The sequence below is a fragment of the Nymphalis io genome, chromosome 18 (genome assembly GCF_905147045.1).
Source record: "Nymphalis io chromosome 18, ilAglIoxx1.1, whole genome shotgun sequence".
Taxonomy (NCBI): domain Eukaryota; kingdom Metazoa; phylum Arthropoda; class Insecta; order Lepidoptera; family Nymphalidae; genus Nymphalis; species Nymphalis io.
In genome coordinates this window covers 11,592,702-11,613,351 of record NC_065905.1, presented here as the reverse complement: position 1 = coordinate 11,613,351, position 20,650 = coordinate 11,592,702, and the positions used below count along the sequence as shown (strand labels likewise).

Genomic DNA, 20,650 nt, shown 5'->3' with positions numbered 1-20,650 from the left:
CGATACAATATATAAGAAAATTAATCATGGGGAAATTCATCTTGGTGAAAAATCTAGATTAGATTTTTTTATTTTTTTTTTATTTTTCTGTTTCTTATAAAGTGTTCTCTATGTTATTAATTTTTATTTTTAAATTTTAACTCAGTTAAGATATTTTGTTTTAAAGCGTACTAATTTAATTTGACGTTGTTACAAGGTAGGTAATGTAATAGATAATAGATATCAGGCAAGTGATCCAGCTGTTTAAGCTGTCACTTGATGAGACATCGATAAATTGACAGTTGACACATCAAACTTAGATCTTGAGTTGAACGTTTTATCTGTAATTCGCTTGGCGATTGCACAAAGCTGAAACTGTGTTTAATTAACATTTAAAAATATTTCATAAAAGTGTCTCGAAAGCTGTTATCTATTGTGTCAAAAGTGTTTGAGTGAATAATGGGTAATCATAATACACATGAAAAAAGTGGGTTGGAAGGTGGTAGTGGTACTAGCACCCCTAGTGGTTCTACTAGGGGAACTCGATCAGGGTCCAGTGGTGAATTGCAAGGCCAGCAGGAAAAGACTGAGAGCCAATCGACGTCTTTAGTGCCCGTGGAAAAACTCGGCAAGGTGAATACACATTCATAATTCATAAAAAAAAAAACATTGAATGGAATATTTAGTGAATTTTAGGCTGTTACGTTAGTATTGGTTTTGTTTGGCCTTGAATAGTGATTACGATTTTCGTCAGCACGAATGATAAGAAAGACAAACACGATAGAAGTTTCTAAAATTATAAATATGTATTACATTATACAAAATATATTAGTCAATATGCTTTATAAAGCGATTCGAAATATTAGAGAATATATCTAACGCCAAATCTTATTTACATGAGATTAAAAATACTTAACATTATTTTATTGATAAGAATATTTCAAAATAATGTATTGTTCCATGTGTACTAAATATTAAAAGCAAATATTACAATGACTATATATATAACTACACATCATGACAATGACAATATATTTCCAAATTTAACTATAGGAATTAAATTTGGACAAACTGGGAAATTAAGCTTTAATTTGAATATAGGAGTCAAATGAAGACCTCCTTACCACCATGGTGTCCAAACTAATGGATTAACCAACTGTGCAGGAAATATTATACTATCTCCCTCTTACTGTAATAATCTGGTGGGATGTCTCTTTATGTAATAAAATAGAATTCTTAAAATTAGTCAGCACACAAACAGAGTTCAGGAAGGAAACATATGTTATTATAATGTCATTGTTAATGGCCTTTAGCCCAGCAGTGGGACATTCACAGGCTGTTATGGTTACGGTTACGGTTAATAATATTATATATATAATGAACTCATTGAGGTTTAAAAAATATAATTCTGAAATAAGCTAATTAGAGGATACTTTAATGTATCTTATTTTTAATTGTTATTTATATTTTATTGTTGTGGAAAGAATTGAACAATTACACATAAAAAAAAATAGGAAAAATATTCTTACATAAAGTCAAATTTAATGCTGTATTCAATTTATAGTGTATAAAGACAGTCTAATGTGAACATATTCAGTTTAAACAACAATGGTTGAAATAAGATTAATCTTTCTGTGTACGGCAAAGAAGCCGGTTCAATACAAGTTTTGTTAAAAATGTTTATACATTTTGCATAAATTGAAGCAAAACTCAAGAGCAATGTGCTTCCTCGAGACAGATTCAGAAAGGTTGATTGTTCAGTCAATTAGCATATTGGAATGCACACAGCCACTGAGCTGCTAATACATTTTATTTGCATAAGCTGATTTCAATGCTGATTTGTTAACTACTTTACTTCTATTATACGTTAATAAAGTAATAATATTATTTTTTAAATAAAACACTTATACACTGCTAGGTGATTGGATTATTACAAATTACAGTTAAGTCCTTATTTCATTAAAGTCAGTTAAGTCTTGCAAATGTTTAAACAATTCAAACTGCACATACATATTTGTTTCCCGCTATATTTAGGTATTTATTACGTAGGCAATTTAGTTACTAAAATCTTTAACATAATAAGTATTCACTAAGATTTTTTATAATACCATGAGAAAATACTATAAGACAAATTTATCATGGGAAAAATGTAGTACAGCTACTTATAAATAATAATAATAGAAAGCCTTAGTTAGTAGGTTAGTAGTTAGGTTAGGTTAGTCAAAATCTATTGTACTAGAGTGTAGACCAATTATTTTGGAGTGTCTGGTAGTGATTTTTTATTATTATTTAATAAAGCGAGGCAGGCGGACAACTGAGCCGGACAGACAACTGAAGTTAAGTGGTTGTTATCGCTCATAACCATTGTCATCGTAGGAGATATAAACCATTCCTTATATAACTGCCGCCAACCCTGTGAAGTGAGACTTGTGCCTGTAATTACACTGGCTTACTCACCCTACAAAAAGGAACACAGCAATACATATAGTAATATTTGTTGGTGTTTAGAATATCTATTAATATGGTTGAGACACGTAATGTACAAGAATGATATGAAAAGCGACAAAATTAACAAAAAAAAAAACAAATATAGCTTATTATAAAAGTAATAAAACCTCCTTACATGTTAATTTATAATATTAGGATTGTGAAATGGTGGAAATGAAATTGCTTTATTATTCGTAAAGCGCTAACTTATTAACAGTCAGAACAGTCATTACAAAAAATAATGAGTGGTACCCAGGCGGGCTTGTGTGAAGCTCTAATACCAAGTAAAATGTTACAGATGTTCTACATTGTTGGCTTAATCGTGTAATAGCTCACCATAATCTTTATAGTTTAATTTATCGCGTCATTACGTCAATGCAACTACATTGCTGTACGCCACTAAATATAATATAAGGCGGAACCTTCATTGAGGTAGACCTACGTAATGTGTAATTAACACATTTACTATTTAAAATAACCGTGATAAGGACGATCAGTCTTGATCTTTTTGTTCCGTACCACCCAGCAATTGCTAAGAACTTAATTAACTATTCGTAATTCCCTAAGATGCTGTCAGGTCGAAGAGAGTCCTTTCTTTTAATTTCATCTTGGATTCTCATACGAAATCTTTTGTAATCCCGCCGAGTACCACCCAGTTTGTTGCATTAAGTGAGCAAAATTCCCAGAACCCTTTTCATATTCAGAAAGTTAATCACTGTGTATTATTGCATGTAGGTATGTGTATAATGTTGAAACAATTTAACTGCTGCATTTCTTGCCGGTTCTTTTCGTCACCTACATTCCGACCCATTTTACATTAATTACTTGTAAAATGATGATTCAAAAGTGCTTCAAATATTTTACATGAATCAAAAACTCCGACTAAAACAAAGCATTTGTGTGACCGACTGAAAATATTTTATGTGGGTATTCAGAAAACCAATCTCGAACCAAACTCAACCCTCGAGTTGGCACAATTTTCTATTTTGGCAAAAAATAACTGCTATTTGTTTATTTCTATTTAAACTGACGCTGGCGCTTTATCTTACGAGCATATACATAAGTACTTTCAAAAATCATCTCCGATAAGGTAGTGAGAGCCTTTTCCATTACCTTCGTGTATAATCTTTATATTTTATTGAAATTCGAAAGACGAATCTGATCTGATCAATATAACGAACTAGTTTAGTATTATTGACGCAAAGTTTTAGTAACATATTAGAACTTCACTTGTGGGAATCAACAGTGCAAAATATTGAGTATACAGTTTATACTTGTGTCTAGCATCTCTCGCCTGTTGGACGGTTAGCCTGCTAAAGGTACGTCGATAAATTCAACTCGCATGTCTCCGTGCACAATACCTTCAATCAAAACCACTTCAGTGCATTTCAAACCTCGACGTCACACAAAATGTTATCTACACACGTTTAGCGTCTAGTATAGTATCGCTTAGGTTTCAATCTTATCTTAAATCTGGAGTTAAGTATATTTCGATTCGTGTTCATTTGATTACTGATTATTGAACGTGTGTCGCGTGTATTTGTTGTTGTTAATTTATTGTCTTTGAAATGGATCGTTTCGTTGCTAAAGACTTGCGTTTCACGATAGTCGGTATACAAGTGAGGCGACAAAAACCTAAGAAGTCTTTGAAAATAAAAACTACTTGTGAGGTAATTTTAATATGTTTTATAAAGTTTCAATATTTCTGAGAAGCATTTAAAGTATAAGACTAGACGATTACACAAAGAGGACCATGAGGACGAACCTAATCACCAGTAATGCCTTGACTCGGTTCGGCTTTTGTTGAATTGTTATGTAGAAGTGTAGAAAACAATCTGACACAGGTCTCCTCATGTTGGTTTCCTTCACACCTGATCATGTGTAAACACAATGTAAAATTATATTATCATAATTTCTACAAATATGTCATAAATAAAAGTCAAATTATTAATATACAACCTTACTTACAAACGTTACTTAGCGGTTTTTAATTAAACACTGATTTCTCTCGTTCTGTCATTATCGATTTGACATTGGAAAGAAGAAGACAGAGCATTGTGTAACTAATCACAATCGGGTGATTAGTTACACAAGCGTAAGGCCCATAATAATCTTAATAAAAAAGATTTGATTTAGTATATGACTAAAACTATTGAAATTCTACTAATATACAAGTTTACCGAGGATGTTTGTTACCGAAACACACAAAATTGCTGGACGGATTTGGATAACATTTGAAATAGAGATAGTTCATGCCCTAACATAGGCTAATAGAACACTCGAGACGCAACGGGCGGAAGCTAGTTCAATTATAATTTCTACAAGATGCTTTGTATAATAATATTATATTATTATATACGTGAGCCGAGATGGCCTAGTGGTTAGAACGCGTGAATCTTAACCGACGATCGTGGGTTCAAAACCCGGGCAAGCACCACTGAATTATCATGTGTTTAATTTGTGATTATAATTCATCTCGTGCTTGACGGTGAAGGAAAACATCGTGAGGAAACCTGCATGTGGCATAATTTCAATGAAATTAGACATGTGTATTCCACCAACCCGCATTGGAGCAGCGTGGTGGAATAAGCTCCAAACCCTCTCCTCAAAAGGGAGAGGAGGCCTTAGCTCAGCAGTGGGACATTCACAGGCTGTTACTGTATATACGTGAGAAGTGTTCAAAAATTCAATTACAACTGTCCACTCTATACATCATAAAAGGTAAAGTTAATTATTCACACACTACATAATACTAATTATATATACGATACTTCACGAGTAGACCCAACAATATAAAATCGATAAATACTCGATACAATGTCACCGCCACACGTACTTTGTCGTATTATCCTCTACATCCAAATTTGGTCGGTAAAGGCTAAGACGGTAGAGTGACCATGTTTGATATGCGATAAAACTTGCCTAAAATTTATGACCATTCATTAATGACCAATGTAGAAATAATATGTTTTATTAAAAAACGGTATTATGTTTAATATGTAAATTTCATCTTGCAAATAAAGACTCAAAATTTTATGAAAATATATACACTTACATGCATAATAACAAAAAACTTTTCTCGCGTACAAAACAAAAGTACATTCTAGTTGAACGCAAAATATTCTGCCAATGTCACGTATAAAAGGGGTGACACAGTACAGTTTTACAGTACCAGCCTGTGAATGTCCCGCTGCTGGGCTAAGGCCTCCTCTCCTCGAAGAAAAGATATGAAGCTTATTCCATCACGCTGTTCCAATGCGGGTTAGTAGAATACACATGTGGCTGAATTTCAGTGAAATTAGACACATGCAGGTTTCCTCACGATGTATTCCTTATTCCTAGAGGTGACACAAATGAGATCATACGGATTTGGAATCGGATGAAGTGCTTAATGATGTTCAATATTTTTTTAAAAATAATAATTTTTTATAATAATAATACTGCAGTTATGAATGGGTAAATCTGTTGTTATATTACTTCAATTTATTTTCAATAGATGGCCTAGTGGTAAGAACGCGTGAATCTTAACCGATGATCGTGGGTTCAAACCCGGGCAAGCACCACTGAATTTTCATGTGCTTAATTTGTGATTATAATTCATCTCGTGCTTGACGGTGAAGGAAAACATCGTGAGGAAACCTGCATGTGTCTAATTTCACTGAAATTCTGCCACATGTGTATTCCACCAACCCGCATTGGAGCAGCGTGGTGGAATAACCTCCAAACCTTCTCCTCAAAAAGAGGTGCGGAGGCCTTTAGCCCAGCAGTGGGATATTCACAGGCTGTTACGGTTACGGTAAGAATTAAAATTGATTAGTGGACATGTGTGGCGGAAAGACGGTATAACACACATATATGTGTGTGTGTTTTTCAATTAATATAAGGTAATTTAATTATATTAATATAATATAATTAAATGGACTCAATAGTCAAAATAAACAAAACGTTAATTTATTATGTTTGTATGCTAATGTAACACTTAGTTGTATGTGTATTGTGGAGGGAATTTACTTCGGAATCTAGTCCACTCCAAAGCCCTAATTCTGAGTTTTACGACCACAATATGATAAGCTAAGTTATATAGTGTTATCACGCGGATCAAACAAATGACACATTGTTTGGAAACAGATATAATTATGTATTAAATACTTAACAATAGCTAAGTGTTCGAACCGATCTCGGTAATGGCAAAACATAAATATCCGATACGGCACAACCGCCATCTATTGTACGTTGATGGTACCGCACTACAGACTCACGCGAGTGTCAATAATAACCTATTTTCAGCTCATGTGTTAACGGTATAGAAAACGAACAAAACAAACCAATAATATTTAAGAGGCCAACCAAACAAACAAAAACAATCGATACATGAACGCATAGAATACGAACAATAATAAACATTATATTTTTTATAATACTATAATACTCGTCAGATGTTGTCCTACGTGAATACCCGCGGGCCTAGTTCTAAAGCCACATAGTGATTCTCGAATTCGTTTTGTGTAGAAATGACAAATGTATTATATTTATCACGTGATCAAGAAGGGACGTATAGTACTGAATGCTTTCGACGAAAGCAAAACTCGAAATCGGTTTGACATTTTGTCAAGTCTGTTTACCGAGTGTATCCCATGTATATGTATAAAAGTCAAAAGTGCAGTCGCGTCAACCAAGGGGATAATGTAAAAAACTTCTCGGTGGAAAAATACATAACATATATACTTGCCAACTTTCATGATAATCGGAAGTCTTGATCAGAACCACATATATCAACATCAATATTATTACGGGCAAAACATATGTATGTTTAATTTAATATAAAATTCTATATTTAAAAAAAACCACTGAGTTTACTTTGCCGGTTATATATAATAAGTAAGTAACGCTTCTATATTGAATAAAGATTTTTGACTGTGACTATAATAAACAAAGCCACTACAGTTCATCTGCTTTATTATATTGCCCAAGATAGGGAAGTTCATACTGACCGGGTAAAATGATTAGTCATGCACTTGCACTGCCCACTCGATACGGGTGTTATGTATAAGATGTTGTGCCTAACATACATATATAAGATTGTAAAATTAGTTTAACAACGCCAGGAATTATACGTCATTAATCTACGACTTACCTTCGTCTATACTCTGATGTAAGCCGTATTTAAAAGAAATGTTAGGCGTATTTATTTATTGGACGATCATTTTTTTGATGGCGATTTTTATTTTATGACAACTTGGTATTGTTTGTTGAAATTCAATTGATCAATCACCGTCGATTCTTCTCCATCCGCCGTGACCTTGGTGAAACAATCTTTGCGCTGTTGGCACCACTAAAGCCATTAAGCTAAGAATTTAATTTAATTTATTTTTATGATTTGATAAAAAGATTAAAAATGTTATGCCCGAGTATTATATCCTCGTGTTCAGGAAACGAATGGTTATCCTACATTCATCAATCAGGATTGCAGATAGTGAAATCGTTTTGTTTTTAATTATTATCGGTCAATATCGCACTTGCGATTATGTATCAAGAGATCCAAGAACATTCGCAAGTAGTATTATAGATCTAATATGAGCAGTGCAATTACAGGCAGAGACATAGCATCTTAGACGATGTAAGAGATGGTTAATATTTGTCACACGCGCGCACAAACGCACACAAGTACGCATTCAAATGAACATTTTGTCTCATAATGTTTTATATTGTTTTAATTATTAATAATATTTAAAAAGAAATGAAAATTATGTTGGTCGTATTTATTGAAATTTTGGACTGTAGTAGTTTTAAAAAAATAACGACAAAGGTATAAAAAGAATTAAAATAGGTTCTACATGTTTAAAATATGTTCAAATAAAACATTTGAATGACTCGTCAATTAGATATAAAGAATTCACACTTCGTCGAATATTCAAGGACGGGTCAATGTTACTTCAGCGATGAGAGCTATAACGGTTCGTATTTATATTAATAATGGGAAAATGTGATTATTCTTTAAGTAGAAACACTGAGGACTTCACGCAGCGTGTCGCCGGGTTTGTCGGTATAGAGGTTAGGAGCCGGGGTGACAGGTCTTTCATTCTACAACCCAGAGAACAAAGCTGGTTCTAGATAGTTCTTCTGGCGTTTATATCTAACAAATCGTTATTATACATAACTAACCGATGGCGGTTTAAGTTACGAGTAAAGTCGTTCCTATAAGTATACGTTACGAACGTTTTTTTTATAAGAACGCTTTTGAAGTCTGCAGCGTAGACAATTCTGCAATCCGTAAGCAAACGAATCGTTTCTTGAATGTATTAACCGAACATGAACGATCATTCATTACTGGTTAGTTAGGTACAATTAAGACAATTGCTTTGATCATGTGAAATCAGTAATGTTTTTGTACCATTAGTTTCTAGTGTCTTCTGAAACGTTATGAGAATTTATGGTTTATTAAACGTAATCAAAACCAAGCAGACATTGCACTGAGTCGATCAGTCGAACAACATCGAACGTAGGTAGTTCTGTGTGTGTTAATGTCCGTACGTATGTCAACACACACAACTATATAACATATCTATAGATATATGTATTACATTTTATCACAACTTGTACGAAAGGTCAACGAACTCAAAAATATAAGTCTTGTAAAGGTTAGATTATTTTACACAAGAAATGTTTAGTTGTCAATAATTTCGATGTTACTAATGCTCAATGCAGAACCCCGATGTGACGCACGTCGTAACTCGTGTCATGACTATCACTGAACTATTTTAATACATTAGTCATAATGTATCTCGATTGTTGTCCGCAGCTCCTTGCGCATCGCTCACAGAAAGAAGATGGCATCAATGGCGTCACGGAGAAATCATTTACGGTAAGTACAGAGTTTGGTGTACAAGTTTCAACTTTTTTTCTTACTTCTGCATAAGAGCCCCGCCTCATTGCGGGTCAGTATGGATGTACAAAGTTCTCGTGCTGTTTTCGTTTAACACCGACCACGAAATCAATTATAAACACAAATTAAATACGTGTTTTGGACCATCCCAGCTCCTTCACATATCGCATCAAGCAACTGATGGCTTCTGAAGATCTTCATGATCACCAAACGGATTCCAGAATCTTTCAAATTACTTTTTTATGACATTTCTATGTAAATAAACAACTCAAGAACGAGAAACCATCAATTCGACTCAGTCTCCAATTCGTGACGCCTCAACTAATTGTTTAGACGAACGCCGACAAATTACTTCGGAATCACTAACAATTATATGTTTTCTCTCGCGCCAAATTCCTCTCGCAGCCTAAATGATTTGTAAATGTTTATCTGCGCATCAAAACTAAGATATAATAAAATTTGAAGTCCTTCAGCTGGCAGAAAGTTAAATCGGTACAAATGAATGTAGGCCAATTTTTTTCTCTATATTTATCGAACCGAGTGTCGATCTGTATTGCGAATAACAGTTTCTTAATTTTATCGAACCAAAAAGACTTATAACTTCTGACATAAAAGACTACTCTGCTAAAGATTATTAGCGCTATTTTATTAATAAGGGAATTAAATCTTTGGGTAACATAATTGTTTTCATAAGAATTAATATTCAGTTGAACTTATACTTACTGTTACTTTTTTTTAACTATTTCTGCAAATATTCTAGTCTAGTCACAATATTATGCGAGGTGCAAGTCACAATGAAATACAAGGTTTAAATATAAACCTAATATCATATTGAAATCACTCACTTTGAATACAAAGTGAGTGATTTCAATTGACAATTCCAAAAGTGATTCCTTTCTTTGCAGAAATACCTATTTCCAAAGTACCCGGATCTCGCTCGCCAGTTCTACAATTACATCCACAAGAGTGGAAAATGCAAGAACAAACACATCCCACTGTCCACGTTCAGACAGCAGTGCGAGAAGATACTGGCCATGCTAGACGACAACGCTATCATCGAAACTTATGTTAGGTAAGATTAAGTTCGAGTGTGAGCCCGTTAATGTCCCACTGCTGGGCAAAGCCTCTCCTATATAGAAGAATATTTTGATCTTACCACAACGCTGCTTCCAGCTTCAGTACTGGTTGCATGTATAATCATACAGTTTTTTTTTCGTAATTTGCAGTGATATATTGAATAAAATCACATTTTTCGGTATATATAAAACAATGTAGTGTTAAAACTACGAAACAGGCATTGCTCTTACAAATAAACTATTAATTATTCTTAATCATTATTGTACTATAATATATTTTCCCGTTTTTTTTGACAAGAATGTAATGTTACCGATTGCAGAATGTTCAGTGTAGACGCGGACGAAGGGACCGTGTCGCCGGATGACCTGAGAAGTCTCCTCTACATCAGCTACAAACTCTCGATGGATCACTACCCGGAGGGGCCACAAACTTGCTTCATGGTGAGCTATCATGTATTTATATACGAGTACTAACCTTTAATATTTCAGATTGCAGCAGACATCTGCTGGTAGTCTAGTCTAGTTTTGAAATTGAAATTCCAAATTGAGTAAATAAAAATGTTATTGAAATGATCTGCAGAGATATTTACTGGTGGTAGGGCTTTGTGCAAGCTCGTCTGGGTAGGTACCACCCACTCATCAGATATTCTACCGCAAAACAGCAATACTTGATATTGTTGTGTTCCGGTTTGAAGGGTGAGTGAGCCAGTGTAATTACAGGCACAAGGGACATAAAATCTTAGTTCCCAAGGTTGGTGGCGCATTGGCTATAAGCGATGGTTGACATTTCTGACAATGCCAATGTCTAAGGGCGTTTGGTGACCACTTACCATCAGGTGGCCCATATGCTCGTCCACCTTCCTATTCTAAAAAAAATAAAATAAAATAAAAAATAAAAAGCGATCCGCAGTTAGGCAGTTATCGGTGTTGTACTTCTGTTCTTTGGAAAGCACGTTGATACATCGGTCCTGCGTCTGATCTCATCTCTGAATTATACACCTAAACCTCCTCCATGAGGCACCGTCCGTTGGTGAAAACCGTAAGATAATCCGTTCAGTAGTTTTTGAGTTTATCGCGCTCGGACAGACAGACAGATGCGGAGAGGGGACTTCGTTTTATAATACGTACTTTAGGTGTACATAGATTGCTCATATCAAATAGTTAACTTACCTTAGAATTGATTTCGATCAGGTCAACAAAACCTTGACGGCGGTGGTCATGGGCTGCTTCAACAACAAGGACTCGCACAGCGTCGGGTTCGTGGTGCGCTGGCTCGAGGAGCACTGTCACCGGCTCATATTTCCCGTTCACAGGTAAGCGTGTCGCCACACGGACCGGCCTCGTAAGCACTCGGAGCGCACTAAGCCCGCCGCGGCCGCAGGTACTGCGTGCACATGCTGGCCACGCGGCACCGCGACGTGGAGTCGCTGGCGGCGCGCGCGGACGGCGACGCGCTGGAGCTGGGCACGCCCGTGCTGGAGCGCAGCGCGTGGGGCTCGGCCGCGCTGCCCGTGTCGGCGGCGTGGCTGCTGGCCGCCACGGCGCCGCCGCTCTACAGCCGCCCGCTGCGCGCGCCGCCGCCGCCCGCCGGCTCGGCCGCCGCCTGGCTGGCGCGCCTCGTGTGCGCGCTGCCCTCGCACTGGGCGCCGCTCTACGCGTCGCGCGAGCACGGCCTGGGCGCCAACCGCTTCCTGCACCACACGCTGGCCTACCGCGGGCCCACGCTCGTCGTGCTGGAGGGCGGCGCCGGCGACGGCGCGCTCTCGCTGGTCGTGTGCGCCGCGCAGGAGTGGCGCGACACGCACCAGTACTGGGGCGGGCCCGACTGCGCGCTCGTGCAGCTGTACCCCACGTGAGTAGCGCCCGCCCCGCCGCCCCGCGCCCCCCGCCCGCCCTCACGCCGCCTGTTGCAGGTACGCGCTGGTGGAGCGGGCGCCCAAGATGCTGTACCTCAACTCGTGCATCCGCGGGTACCCGAAGGGGCTGCGCGCGGGGTCGGACCCGCGCAAGCCGCTGCTCGTCGTCAACGAGGGCTTCGACTCGTTCACGTTCAAGGGCGCGCCCTACTCGCTCGCCGCTATCGAGGTCAGTGCAGCCGCTTATGTTACGTTGACGCGCCCTCCATATCCGACTTGTTAACTTCTGCCACCGCTTCTAAATGTCACTACGACGTATCCGTATAAAATTCATCGTCCCTCATTTATTCAACTCGGTTTATTAGAATAAAATATTTTTTTTCTGTCAGGTCTGGGGCTGCGGTGAACAGTCTCTGAGAGACGCCCAAATAGAAGTTAAAAAGTGGCAAGTACGAGAGGCGGAGAGGCAGCGTCAGGTAATAGACCATCACTGAGGTATTAGAATGGCTTAGTAGTTGTTTTAGGTCAAGATCAACACGGATCGAACCAAATCAGATGGACAGCAAGCAGGCCCCGAAAACAATAAATCTTGGTAAAGTCGTATAAATCATAATAACATATTTCAATGGGAGAAAGAGTAGACAAACAAACTATAGATTTACAATTTCTTTTTTGTAAATATATACTTATATAGATAATTATACCAAGACTCAGGACAGACACAACAACATGTTCGTGCACACAAATGTCTGTCCACATAGACGTTGATATGTGAAAATAATTTTCCAGGTAAAGATATCTGCCGCGGACTGGATCGAACACCCAGACCGCTATCTATTAGAGCTAGCTGGCCGACCGCAGTACAACAACTCTGCCAGCTAGGACCTTGTACGGAGCTATGTATAGTAATAGTTAGCAAGACTTTTAATTCCCTTGGAACTTTCTATTTGATTGTAAAGATTGTCAATATAAAATTCCATGGAACCATTTGAATTTGAGTGATCTTTGGTGAAGTATTTTGGTTTTCAAGTAATTTAACGTGAACTAGATTGAGCCGAGTTAACACGGACTTAAAGATAATTATCAAATACTTAGAAAATAACTTACTTCAAACATTAAAGGCTTTTGTGAACCGCTTGGAACTATAGTATTAATTAAATAAATAATTTGAAATATTGATCTTCGAAGTATGTATAAAATATTCAACATCTATGTTTCATCATATATATGTTTTCTCTATTTAATACATACACTAAAAGATATATGTAAACATGATGGAGTTCATTTAGGACATAATTAAACTTACTTTATATATTATGTACTGACAGGTTATTGAAAAAGGCTAGCTATGATATAGCTTGGTGAATTCAATAACATATGTGAAGGATAATCCGACATCTTCCCCAAAGTATAACGAAAAGACACCAGAATTATCGCCTAGGTAAATTAAAAACATGAATAACATAATAAGCTATATCAGTTCAACTGATTTCAAGTTCAAACGCAAGGTTTGTCTCGCACATACTAACGGGTGAAGTTCAAAAAAACATTGTATTAACAATTAAATATGTTGTCTTGGTACTTAATTTGAATCGAATATTAATTATATTCGTTTATTATACAGTATTTGTTTTGCTAGCTGTACATTATCTTATAAATTAAATTCTTTTGATGTTGCAAACTATTATAATGAATATAATCACAATTTTTTTACTATTTCATTGTATAAACAGATCTGTCGGCAATGGATTTATTGACTACTCTTAAATATTTTGAGATTCAAATGTGATTTATTTATTTTACTCTAGTCCACAAAATAAGTCTTAATTCAATAAAAAATAATTACTTTGCTATGTTTGACTACTAAATGAAGTTTAAGCTCAAGTGAAGAGAACATGAACTGAGAATTATTTATAAGTTAAGTCATGTAATCAAAGACAAATATGATGGGACTGAGCCTTTGAATACATTTTATTAGAACTTGCACAAAGTTTATAAAATTATAGTGTCAAAATTTATACCTTACTTTGTAAATTAGAATTGTAATATTATTAAAATTTTAATCTGTGATTTGTAAGTCAATGGTGTTATAATATCAAAAACAGTCATCAACATCGAGAAGGTTTTCAATAGTTTACGTATGTTTAGGTTGGCTTTATTAAAAAAGTGTGTTTCGCGCCAAAAAATACTAAAGTCATTTTACTTATTGTTAATAAGAAAAAAAAAGAGTTTTGATCCAACAATGTTTTAGCCATAATAAGAAGTCATTAAAATTTAAATATTTTTATATATTATAATATTTGTAATTGATGCCTTGTATTATATTGTTAAAAGACAATTAAGATATCCAAATAAAGGAAAGCCCAACTACAGACCCAGGATATAAATACATAGTCAGTGCAAACTTTCAAAGGTGGTTCTAATTGTATTTGAGGCAAAAATATCATACAAATAAATATCACTGTGCAATAACTAACAATATCACTGTGCGACACAACATTCAGAATAGGTGATTACTAAAATTGATATTCAAATAATATAGCACATCGTAATTAAAAGAGAAATATTTATTATTATTTTTGTTGTCTTGTCATTGACAACAGCAGAATTGTAATTAGTCCTTAAATATCTGGGGAGGTCGTTGCCCTAGCCATTGTATTTTCTTTTTAAGGATATTATTTTAATGGCGAAATCCAAAAAGAATGTTTGACTGATTTATGAGTAAGGGATTTGAAAAATATTTTTTTAATTTTTATTGAATCATAACTGACTTTAAATTAATTCATACGACGTCACATGTATATTTTAAATGTAATAACGCAAACATTCACAATTTAAAATTTATTCATTTAATGTAGATATTTTTAATGATATATGTTTACGTTTGAGGACCAATTCTGTTTTGAAAACTTTATTTTTAATCTTGTTGCTTCTGCATTTTTGCTTAACAATAACTAAACTGTTGCTTTATATATACATTTGTATACGAATACTAAATAATAATTCAATTAAATATATAAACTGCACTAGTTAAATGTATAATAATGCTTAAGGGATCGCAAATTGAAAGGTTTTTCAGAGTTCGTAAGGTGTCTTGGTTAATTTAAAAAAAGAATGGTTTTGCTTACGAATAGTAAAATAGCAAGTAGAACCAAAAGGCGCGGATAGTACACTCCTATCCGTTATTAATATAGACTTAAAAATCTATGGAGATGTATAGAAGTGTAAACCTAAATAAAACAATTCAACTATCCATAAGCAAAACTGATCATTTTTGAATAATAATGTATAAACAAATAAATTAATGCTTTAATCTTTCTTTAATGATAGTATTATATTTCTCATTATCAACAGAATAGCTTTTTTATTGATTTTATTAAGATATATATATCTGCATTGTTTCATTCTTTTCACTTGCGCATTGTGGTCTATTTGCCCAAATAATAGTGATATTTTGCCTTATATATCGATATGCTATACACGTGTATGATGTAAAAATAGTTTGTTAAACATATTAAAGTATTTTAATTAAAATTGTTTCTTTTAATTACACCTTATCCATTTTGGAATGACCTTTTACACGCTTAAGTTTCTAGCATTTCATTATGATTTGCGTACAATTACAAATATAGTTTACTTATATCCTGGAAGCGGTACTCGTTTACCACTCGTTTACGCGCTACTCTTTTACTAGAACCCCTATTCATTTACCAGAAGCCTAACCTAAACTTTTACTATGTGGAGTAATCATATATAATTTATTGTTATGTCATAGGCGCTCTAGCCCACAATCATTCAGCTCGATTAATATTGCTTCTGGCTATTATTATATAGCTGTCAGATGTCAAACTTGACAAAGAGCCGATGATTTGATAAGTCTGCTGTCAAGTAAGCTGATAAGAATAATACAGGAACTTACAATGTATTAAGGAAAACTTAAATGAAAAATGAACACATGAGCAGTTAACTTATATATTTATTCACGGTTGTGTTAGAATAGCTAATATGGCTGTGTACGCGGCGCACTTAACGCGAACTTTACAAGGTAACCCTTCAGTGTTCCAAGTAGCTGCTCAGGATGCCCTCGGAGAAACAGTTAAACCAGCTTTACGGAAACTAGTGGAGGTGAATTTAGAATAATATCATTACCTAAACTATAACTTTATATTACCTTTTCTCTAATACTTTATAATATTTAATTATTATTAATGTGCTTTATTTAACTGAGAATAATAATTTAAAAAAAAAAATTGAAGGCCACTTCTAATATTTAAATACGAACTTCTTTACTTTAATATTTACTATGACAGTGTAGAATTAAATTACCCACTCTCAATGTATTTTATTAAAGGCAACTAAAAGAATATTTCTTAAGCTTATCCATCAAATATCATGTTGAGCATGTAAGTGCTTGAATTACCTGTATATCAGCAGAAAAATAAGCCATTAGCAAAAGTATCAGAGTTGGGTGGACTTGGAATGCTGTTTATTGAACTTACACATAAATATTATACATACATTTATGTAACAATTATTTTTAGTATGTGGCAGCTGTGTATCCAAATAAATGTGGGTGGTGTGAAACGTGGTATGATGAATTATTTTTATTGCTTGACTACTGCTTGCAATACCACTACCTCAAACATTATGGTAAGAAAACAATTGTAATAATTAAATATCACAAACAAATAAAGCCGACTCGTTATAAGTAGAACTTTACTTATTTACAAAGAGTTCATTAATTATTGATGCAAATTGTTAAATCTTAAATGAAACAGGATAACCTAGTATAGGCACCTAGTATACAGATTTAATCAATTTATGTTTGGCCCTTTGACAACTCAATTTCTAAGTAAGACAGATAGCTTAACCCAGGGTGACCTGTCCCACATTTTTTCCTAATCACTACAGTACAAGAATTCAATATTAACTGCTAGTGTGAGTTCTATTGCTACGTACAGAGTAGATATGTGGACAGTCTGCCTTATTGGTCTAGTGGCTATATATAAAGCCACAGATCCGGAGGTCCTGGGTTCAAATCCCAGGTCGGGCCAGTAAAAAGTTATTGGGTATTCCTGTCCAAAAATTCTCAGTATCAGCCTAGATTCAGAAAGTTGGATTTGTGTACACTCTCATGCTGTGGAAAGCATGTAAAATGCTGTATATGCAATATTTTCTGATAATATAACTGTTTTTAAATATAAATGTTTTTTCTTACAATTTAAACCTCTCAAGAGTTACTTGCATAAAATAAATTCATTTTGATGATTGCAACATTTATTAGCATGCAGTACATCCTTGAATATTAAAAATATTGTATGAAAAAAAGAAAGTGTGTGGCCTAATAAGAATCATAAAAACACGATTTGTTATAAATAACATATTTATAGAAAAAAAATATATTAATCTGAACCATGAATAACATTGATAGTAAAACTAAAATCAAAATATTTCAAATACTCTGCTTCTATAGTATTTATTCAATGAACTGTCAATGTATAGGCACAAATATCACCGCCTATTTTATAAAAAAGCTTATTTAAAATGAGAGTTGTTGAAATATAACTTTGTATAACTTTAGAGTAATTTATAAGGAAAATATTCCTTATAAATTACTCCATATATTTCAGTTTATTTCTCTAGACTAGAAAAATCAATTTAATTGCCATTAAATATTGACAACACCTTGTAGCTAAAAATAGTTATATAAAAACTCTCAAGTAAAAAGAATATACTTCTACAAAATTTTATTTATATTATCTTTCCAGCTGCATCATTCTCAGAATGCTTCTATGGTTTGGTCAGAGTGCCGATCTCCCCTAGCACAGAGTTCAGTTCAGGTACACGACTGCCGCAGAACCTCGAGCGAGGGTCACTAGCACTGCTGGTGCTGTTACCATATGTCCGGCAAAAAGTGGAGAAAATGGTGGATAAGTGGAGAGAGGATATAGAAGACGGAAGATTGGGTAAGGTGGGTTTTGTACTTAGTTTCATTCTTTTATGTTGTCTGGTAAACGCCCACTACACTACGTCGAAGTTGCCTCGAAGGCCGAGTACGCGACTGCTACACACATTTACGCGACCTCGTGGGGGTGTTCAGTGTTATTGATGGTATTAAAATAAAAGTTTTCAGTAGACATAATCTGATTAGACGGCCTCGTTCACATAATCCTCTAGTCTGCACGCGATATACTCCAAAACTACCGAACGGGTTTTCATTCGGTTTTCACTAATGGACGGAGTTATTTATAAGGAAGGTTTATGTTTTTAACGTTTCGTTTAAATTAGCTGAAATATGACCACGAATGTTGAAGATGTCGGAAAAAATTATGCCAATTCAGCTTAACGACAGATTCACTGGTTTACGCCGCGTAAACAATATATACCTACAAACCGGTAGGAGTTATATATAATATTACGATATGAACGTTTCCTTGACCCTCATTCGACCCGTGCGAATCCGGGATGGGTAGCAGTAATAGGGCATTAAATATTTTAGTTTTTATGTTCTCGCCCGTTATGTCAAACCATGGTCAACACTAACTTCAGAGCAAAACGGACCGAGCCCGTAAAGCGGCCGTCAGGCTCTGGAGCGTGGTGCACTTCTTGGGCGAGGCGGGCAGGCTGGCGCTGCTGGCGCGCTACCTGACGGGCGCGGGCCGCGCGCCGACGCCCGCGCTGCGCCTGCTCGGCCTCACGCTGCGGGACGCGCCCGCCGAGCGCCCCGACGACACCTGGGGCGACTTCGTGCGCGCCGTCGCGGCCGGCCGGCTCGGGTGAGACGCTCGCGACACGCCCGACGCGGTCCAGACCAGGAGACCGATTATATTCTCACATTCATCGTGTATAACGTTTTTACTCACCATTAAAGGACTTCAAAGTATCATCCAGACGAATCCTGCGTCGGTAAATCTAATATTGTTTCTAGATATTTATTTTATTGTAAGATAATTTACAGGTCACATTAGGAAGCTTAAACAGTTCAGGTTTCATTAGATGCCGGATATGTAATGTGCGGGCGTGCCGGCAGGAGCGCGGTGGTCACGTTCCCGATGGTGTGGCGCGCGTGCAGCGCCGTCGCGCAGCACGGGGCCTTCGCCGTGCAGCTGCTGCGCTGGTGGGACGCGCGCCGCCCGCTGGCGCTGCACCACCTGCCCGCGCCGCCGCCGCCGCAGGTACCCACTCGCGCCTCACACGTGCCGCACGCGGTCCCGCGCGCGACAGTACAGATATGTTAAGTAAGGTTGCGTGTGCAGCGCGCGGACGCGCCGACGCTCAACGTGTGCCCCGTGTGCCGCCAGCGCTGGCGCGTGCCCACCGTGCTGCCGGTCTCCGGGTGAGTACTCGTCGCTATGACATCAGAGTGTCAGCCGGGCCGGTCGATAACCCGCCTGCGCCTGTGCGCCCGCAGTTTGGTGTTCTGCTACACGTGCGCTGCGCGCGCGGTGCGGGCGGGGGGGGCGTGCCCCGTGACGCGCGCACCCGCCGCGCCCGCCACGCTGCGGCGCCTGTACCTCGACCCGTAGCCGCCGGCCGCCGCTGCGGCGCCTGTACCTCGACCCGTAGCCGCCGGCCGCCGCTGCGGCGCCTGTACCTCGACCTAAACTTACTACCCGATCGTTGTGAGAAAGTCGTCGTCCGTCGTCACAAAATCACACCGTAGACAACTACTTTTCCTATCGATTGTAGTTCCCTACAATCGATTGAGATCTGTTGCATGACTTCAACTCAAACATACAAACAAGTGAATTTAAATAAAACCTGAATTCATTTTAATTTATAGATAGAAACATTTTCAAAGCTCTAATTGCCGTACTATTGAATTTTTGAAGGCAATATTCCCAACTTTTCACTTATAAGAATTTCCATAGATTTACTTATAGACTAATGATAGGTGACAGTGTATTTTTGTAAATATTGTATAAAATTAGTCATATTTTTTTTTTTAGTTTTTTGTTATATATATATGTAAGTGTATTTGTAGAAAAGACGAACTAAAAATAAAATGTGTTCCAAGAGGGCTGTGGTCTTAATGCTTAGTGGTTTATAAATGTTGGTGTTAAATATGACGTAATGAAGCATTTTTTTATTTTAATTCAAATATTACATAACATATTACATACAAAAAGTCCTTATACACTAACTATATATATGTAAATAAATTACAACAATGTAAAAAAATGTTAAATAAAAACCTATTATTTATTATATATGTCTTATATTGTTCTTAACGTACAATCAATTGATCAATCACGAACATTCTAACTTTGCCGGTCTGAATAAGTTACTCTAACAACTCCGATTATAAAACTATTATAGTCGGAGGACAGACACGCGAATCGCGCATGTTAGACAGTAAAATCGTAATG

General features: G+C 36.5%; 2 protein-coding genes across 7 annotated transcripts; both read left to right on the top strand.

The window, feature by feature from the left end:
• The first annotated feature begins 300 nt into the window (after positions 1 to 300).
• Positions 301 to 15,815, top strand: LOC126775636 (uncharacterized). 2 transcript variants are annotated; one of them, XM_050497697.1, is made up of 9 exons: positions 301 to 612; positions 9,266 to 9,328; positions 10,255 to 10,421; positions 10,746 to 10,866; positions 11,617 to 11,738; positions 11,807 to 12,277; positions 12,339 to 12,510; positions 12,671 to 12,757; positions 13,071 to 15,815. In XM_050497697.1, exons 1-9 carry the CDS (start codon positions 439 to 441, stop codon positions 13,161 to 13,163), a joined length of 1,470 nt encoding a protein of 489 aa, XP_050353654.1. In that variant the 5' UTR covers positions 301 to 438; the 3' UTR covers positions 13,164 to 15,815. The 2 variants fall into 2 exon arrangements, with proteins under 2 accessions (XP_050353654.1, XP_050353655.1); XM_050497698.1 differs by lacking the exon at positions 301 to 612 and adding an exon at positions 3,990 to 4,136.
• A 339-nt stretch (positions 15,816 to 16,154) lies between these two features.
• On the top strand, positions 16,155 to 20,489 carry LOC126775619 (peroxisome assembly protein 12). Of its 5 annotated transcripts, none has more exons than XM_050497667.1 (7): positions 16,155 to 16,406; positions 16,823 to 16,931; positions 18,050 to 18,252; positions 18,831 to 19,057; positions 19,278 to 19,456; positions 19,538 to 19,617; positions 19,693 to 20,489. In XM_050497667.1, the coding sequence occupies exons 1-7, from the start codon at positions 16,287 to 16,289 to the stop codon at positions 19,942 to 19,944; spliced, it is 1,170 nt and encodes a 389-aa protein (XP_050353624.1). In that variant the 5' UTR covers positions 16,155 to 16,286; the 3' UTR covers positions 19,945 to 20,489. The 5 variants fall into 5 exon arrangements, with proteins under 5 accessions (XP_050353624.1, XP_050353625.1, XP_050353623.1 ...); XM_050497668.1 differs by having other exon boundaries at positions 19,312 to 19,456; positions 19,693 to 19,953; XM_050497666.1 differs by having other exon boundaries at positions 19,538 to 20,489.
• Positions 20,490 to 20,650: the final 161 nt, after the last annotated feature.

Excerpts from the sequence above, each read along its gene's own strand:
- LOC126775619 (XM_050497664.1), top strand. The coding sequence starts at position 16,287 with ATGGCTGTGTACGCGGCGCACTTAACGCGAACTTTACAAGGTAACCCT. Across the intron at positions 16,932-18,049 it reads CCACTACCTCAAACATTATG|CTGCATCATTCTCAGAATGC; the intron begins GTAAGAAAACAA and ends TTATCTTTCCAG. Across the intron at positions 19,058-19,277 it reads GTCGCGGCCGGCCGGCTCGG|ATGCCGGATATGTAATGTGC; the intron begins GTGAGACGCTCG and ends AGGTTTCATTAG.
- LOC126775636 (XM_050497697.1), top strand. The coding sequence starts at position 439 with ATGGGTAATCATAATACACATGAAAAAAGTGGGTTGGAAGGTGGTAGT. Across the intron at positions 10,422-10,745 it reads ATCATCGAAACTTATGTTAG|AATGTTCAGTGTAGACGCGG; the intron begins GTAAGATTAAGT and ends TACCGATTGCAG. Across the intron at positions 11,739-11,806 it reads CTCATATTTCCCGTTCACAG|GTACTGCGTGCACATGCTGG; the intron begins GTAAGCGTGTCG and ends CCGCGGCCGCAG.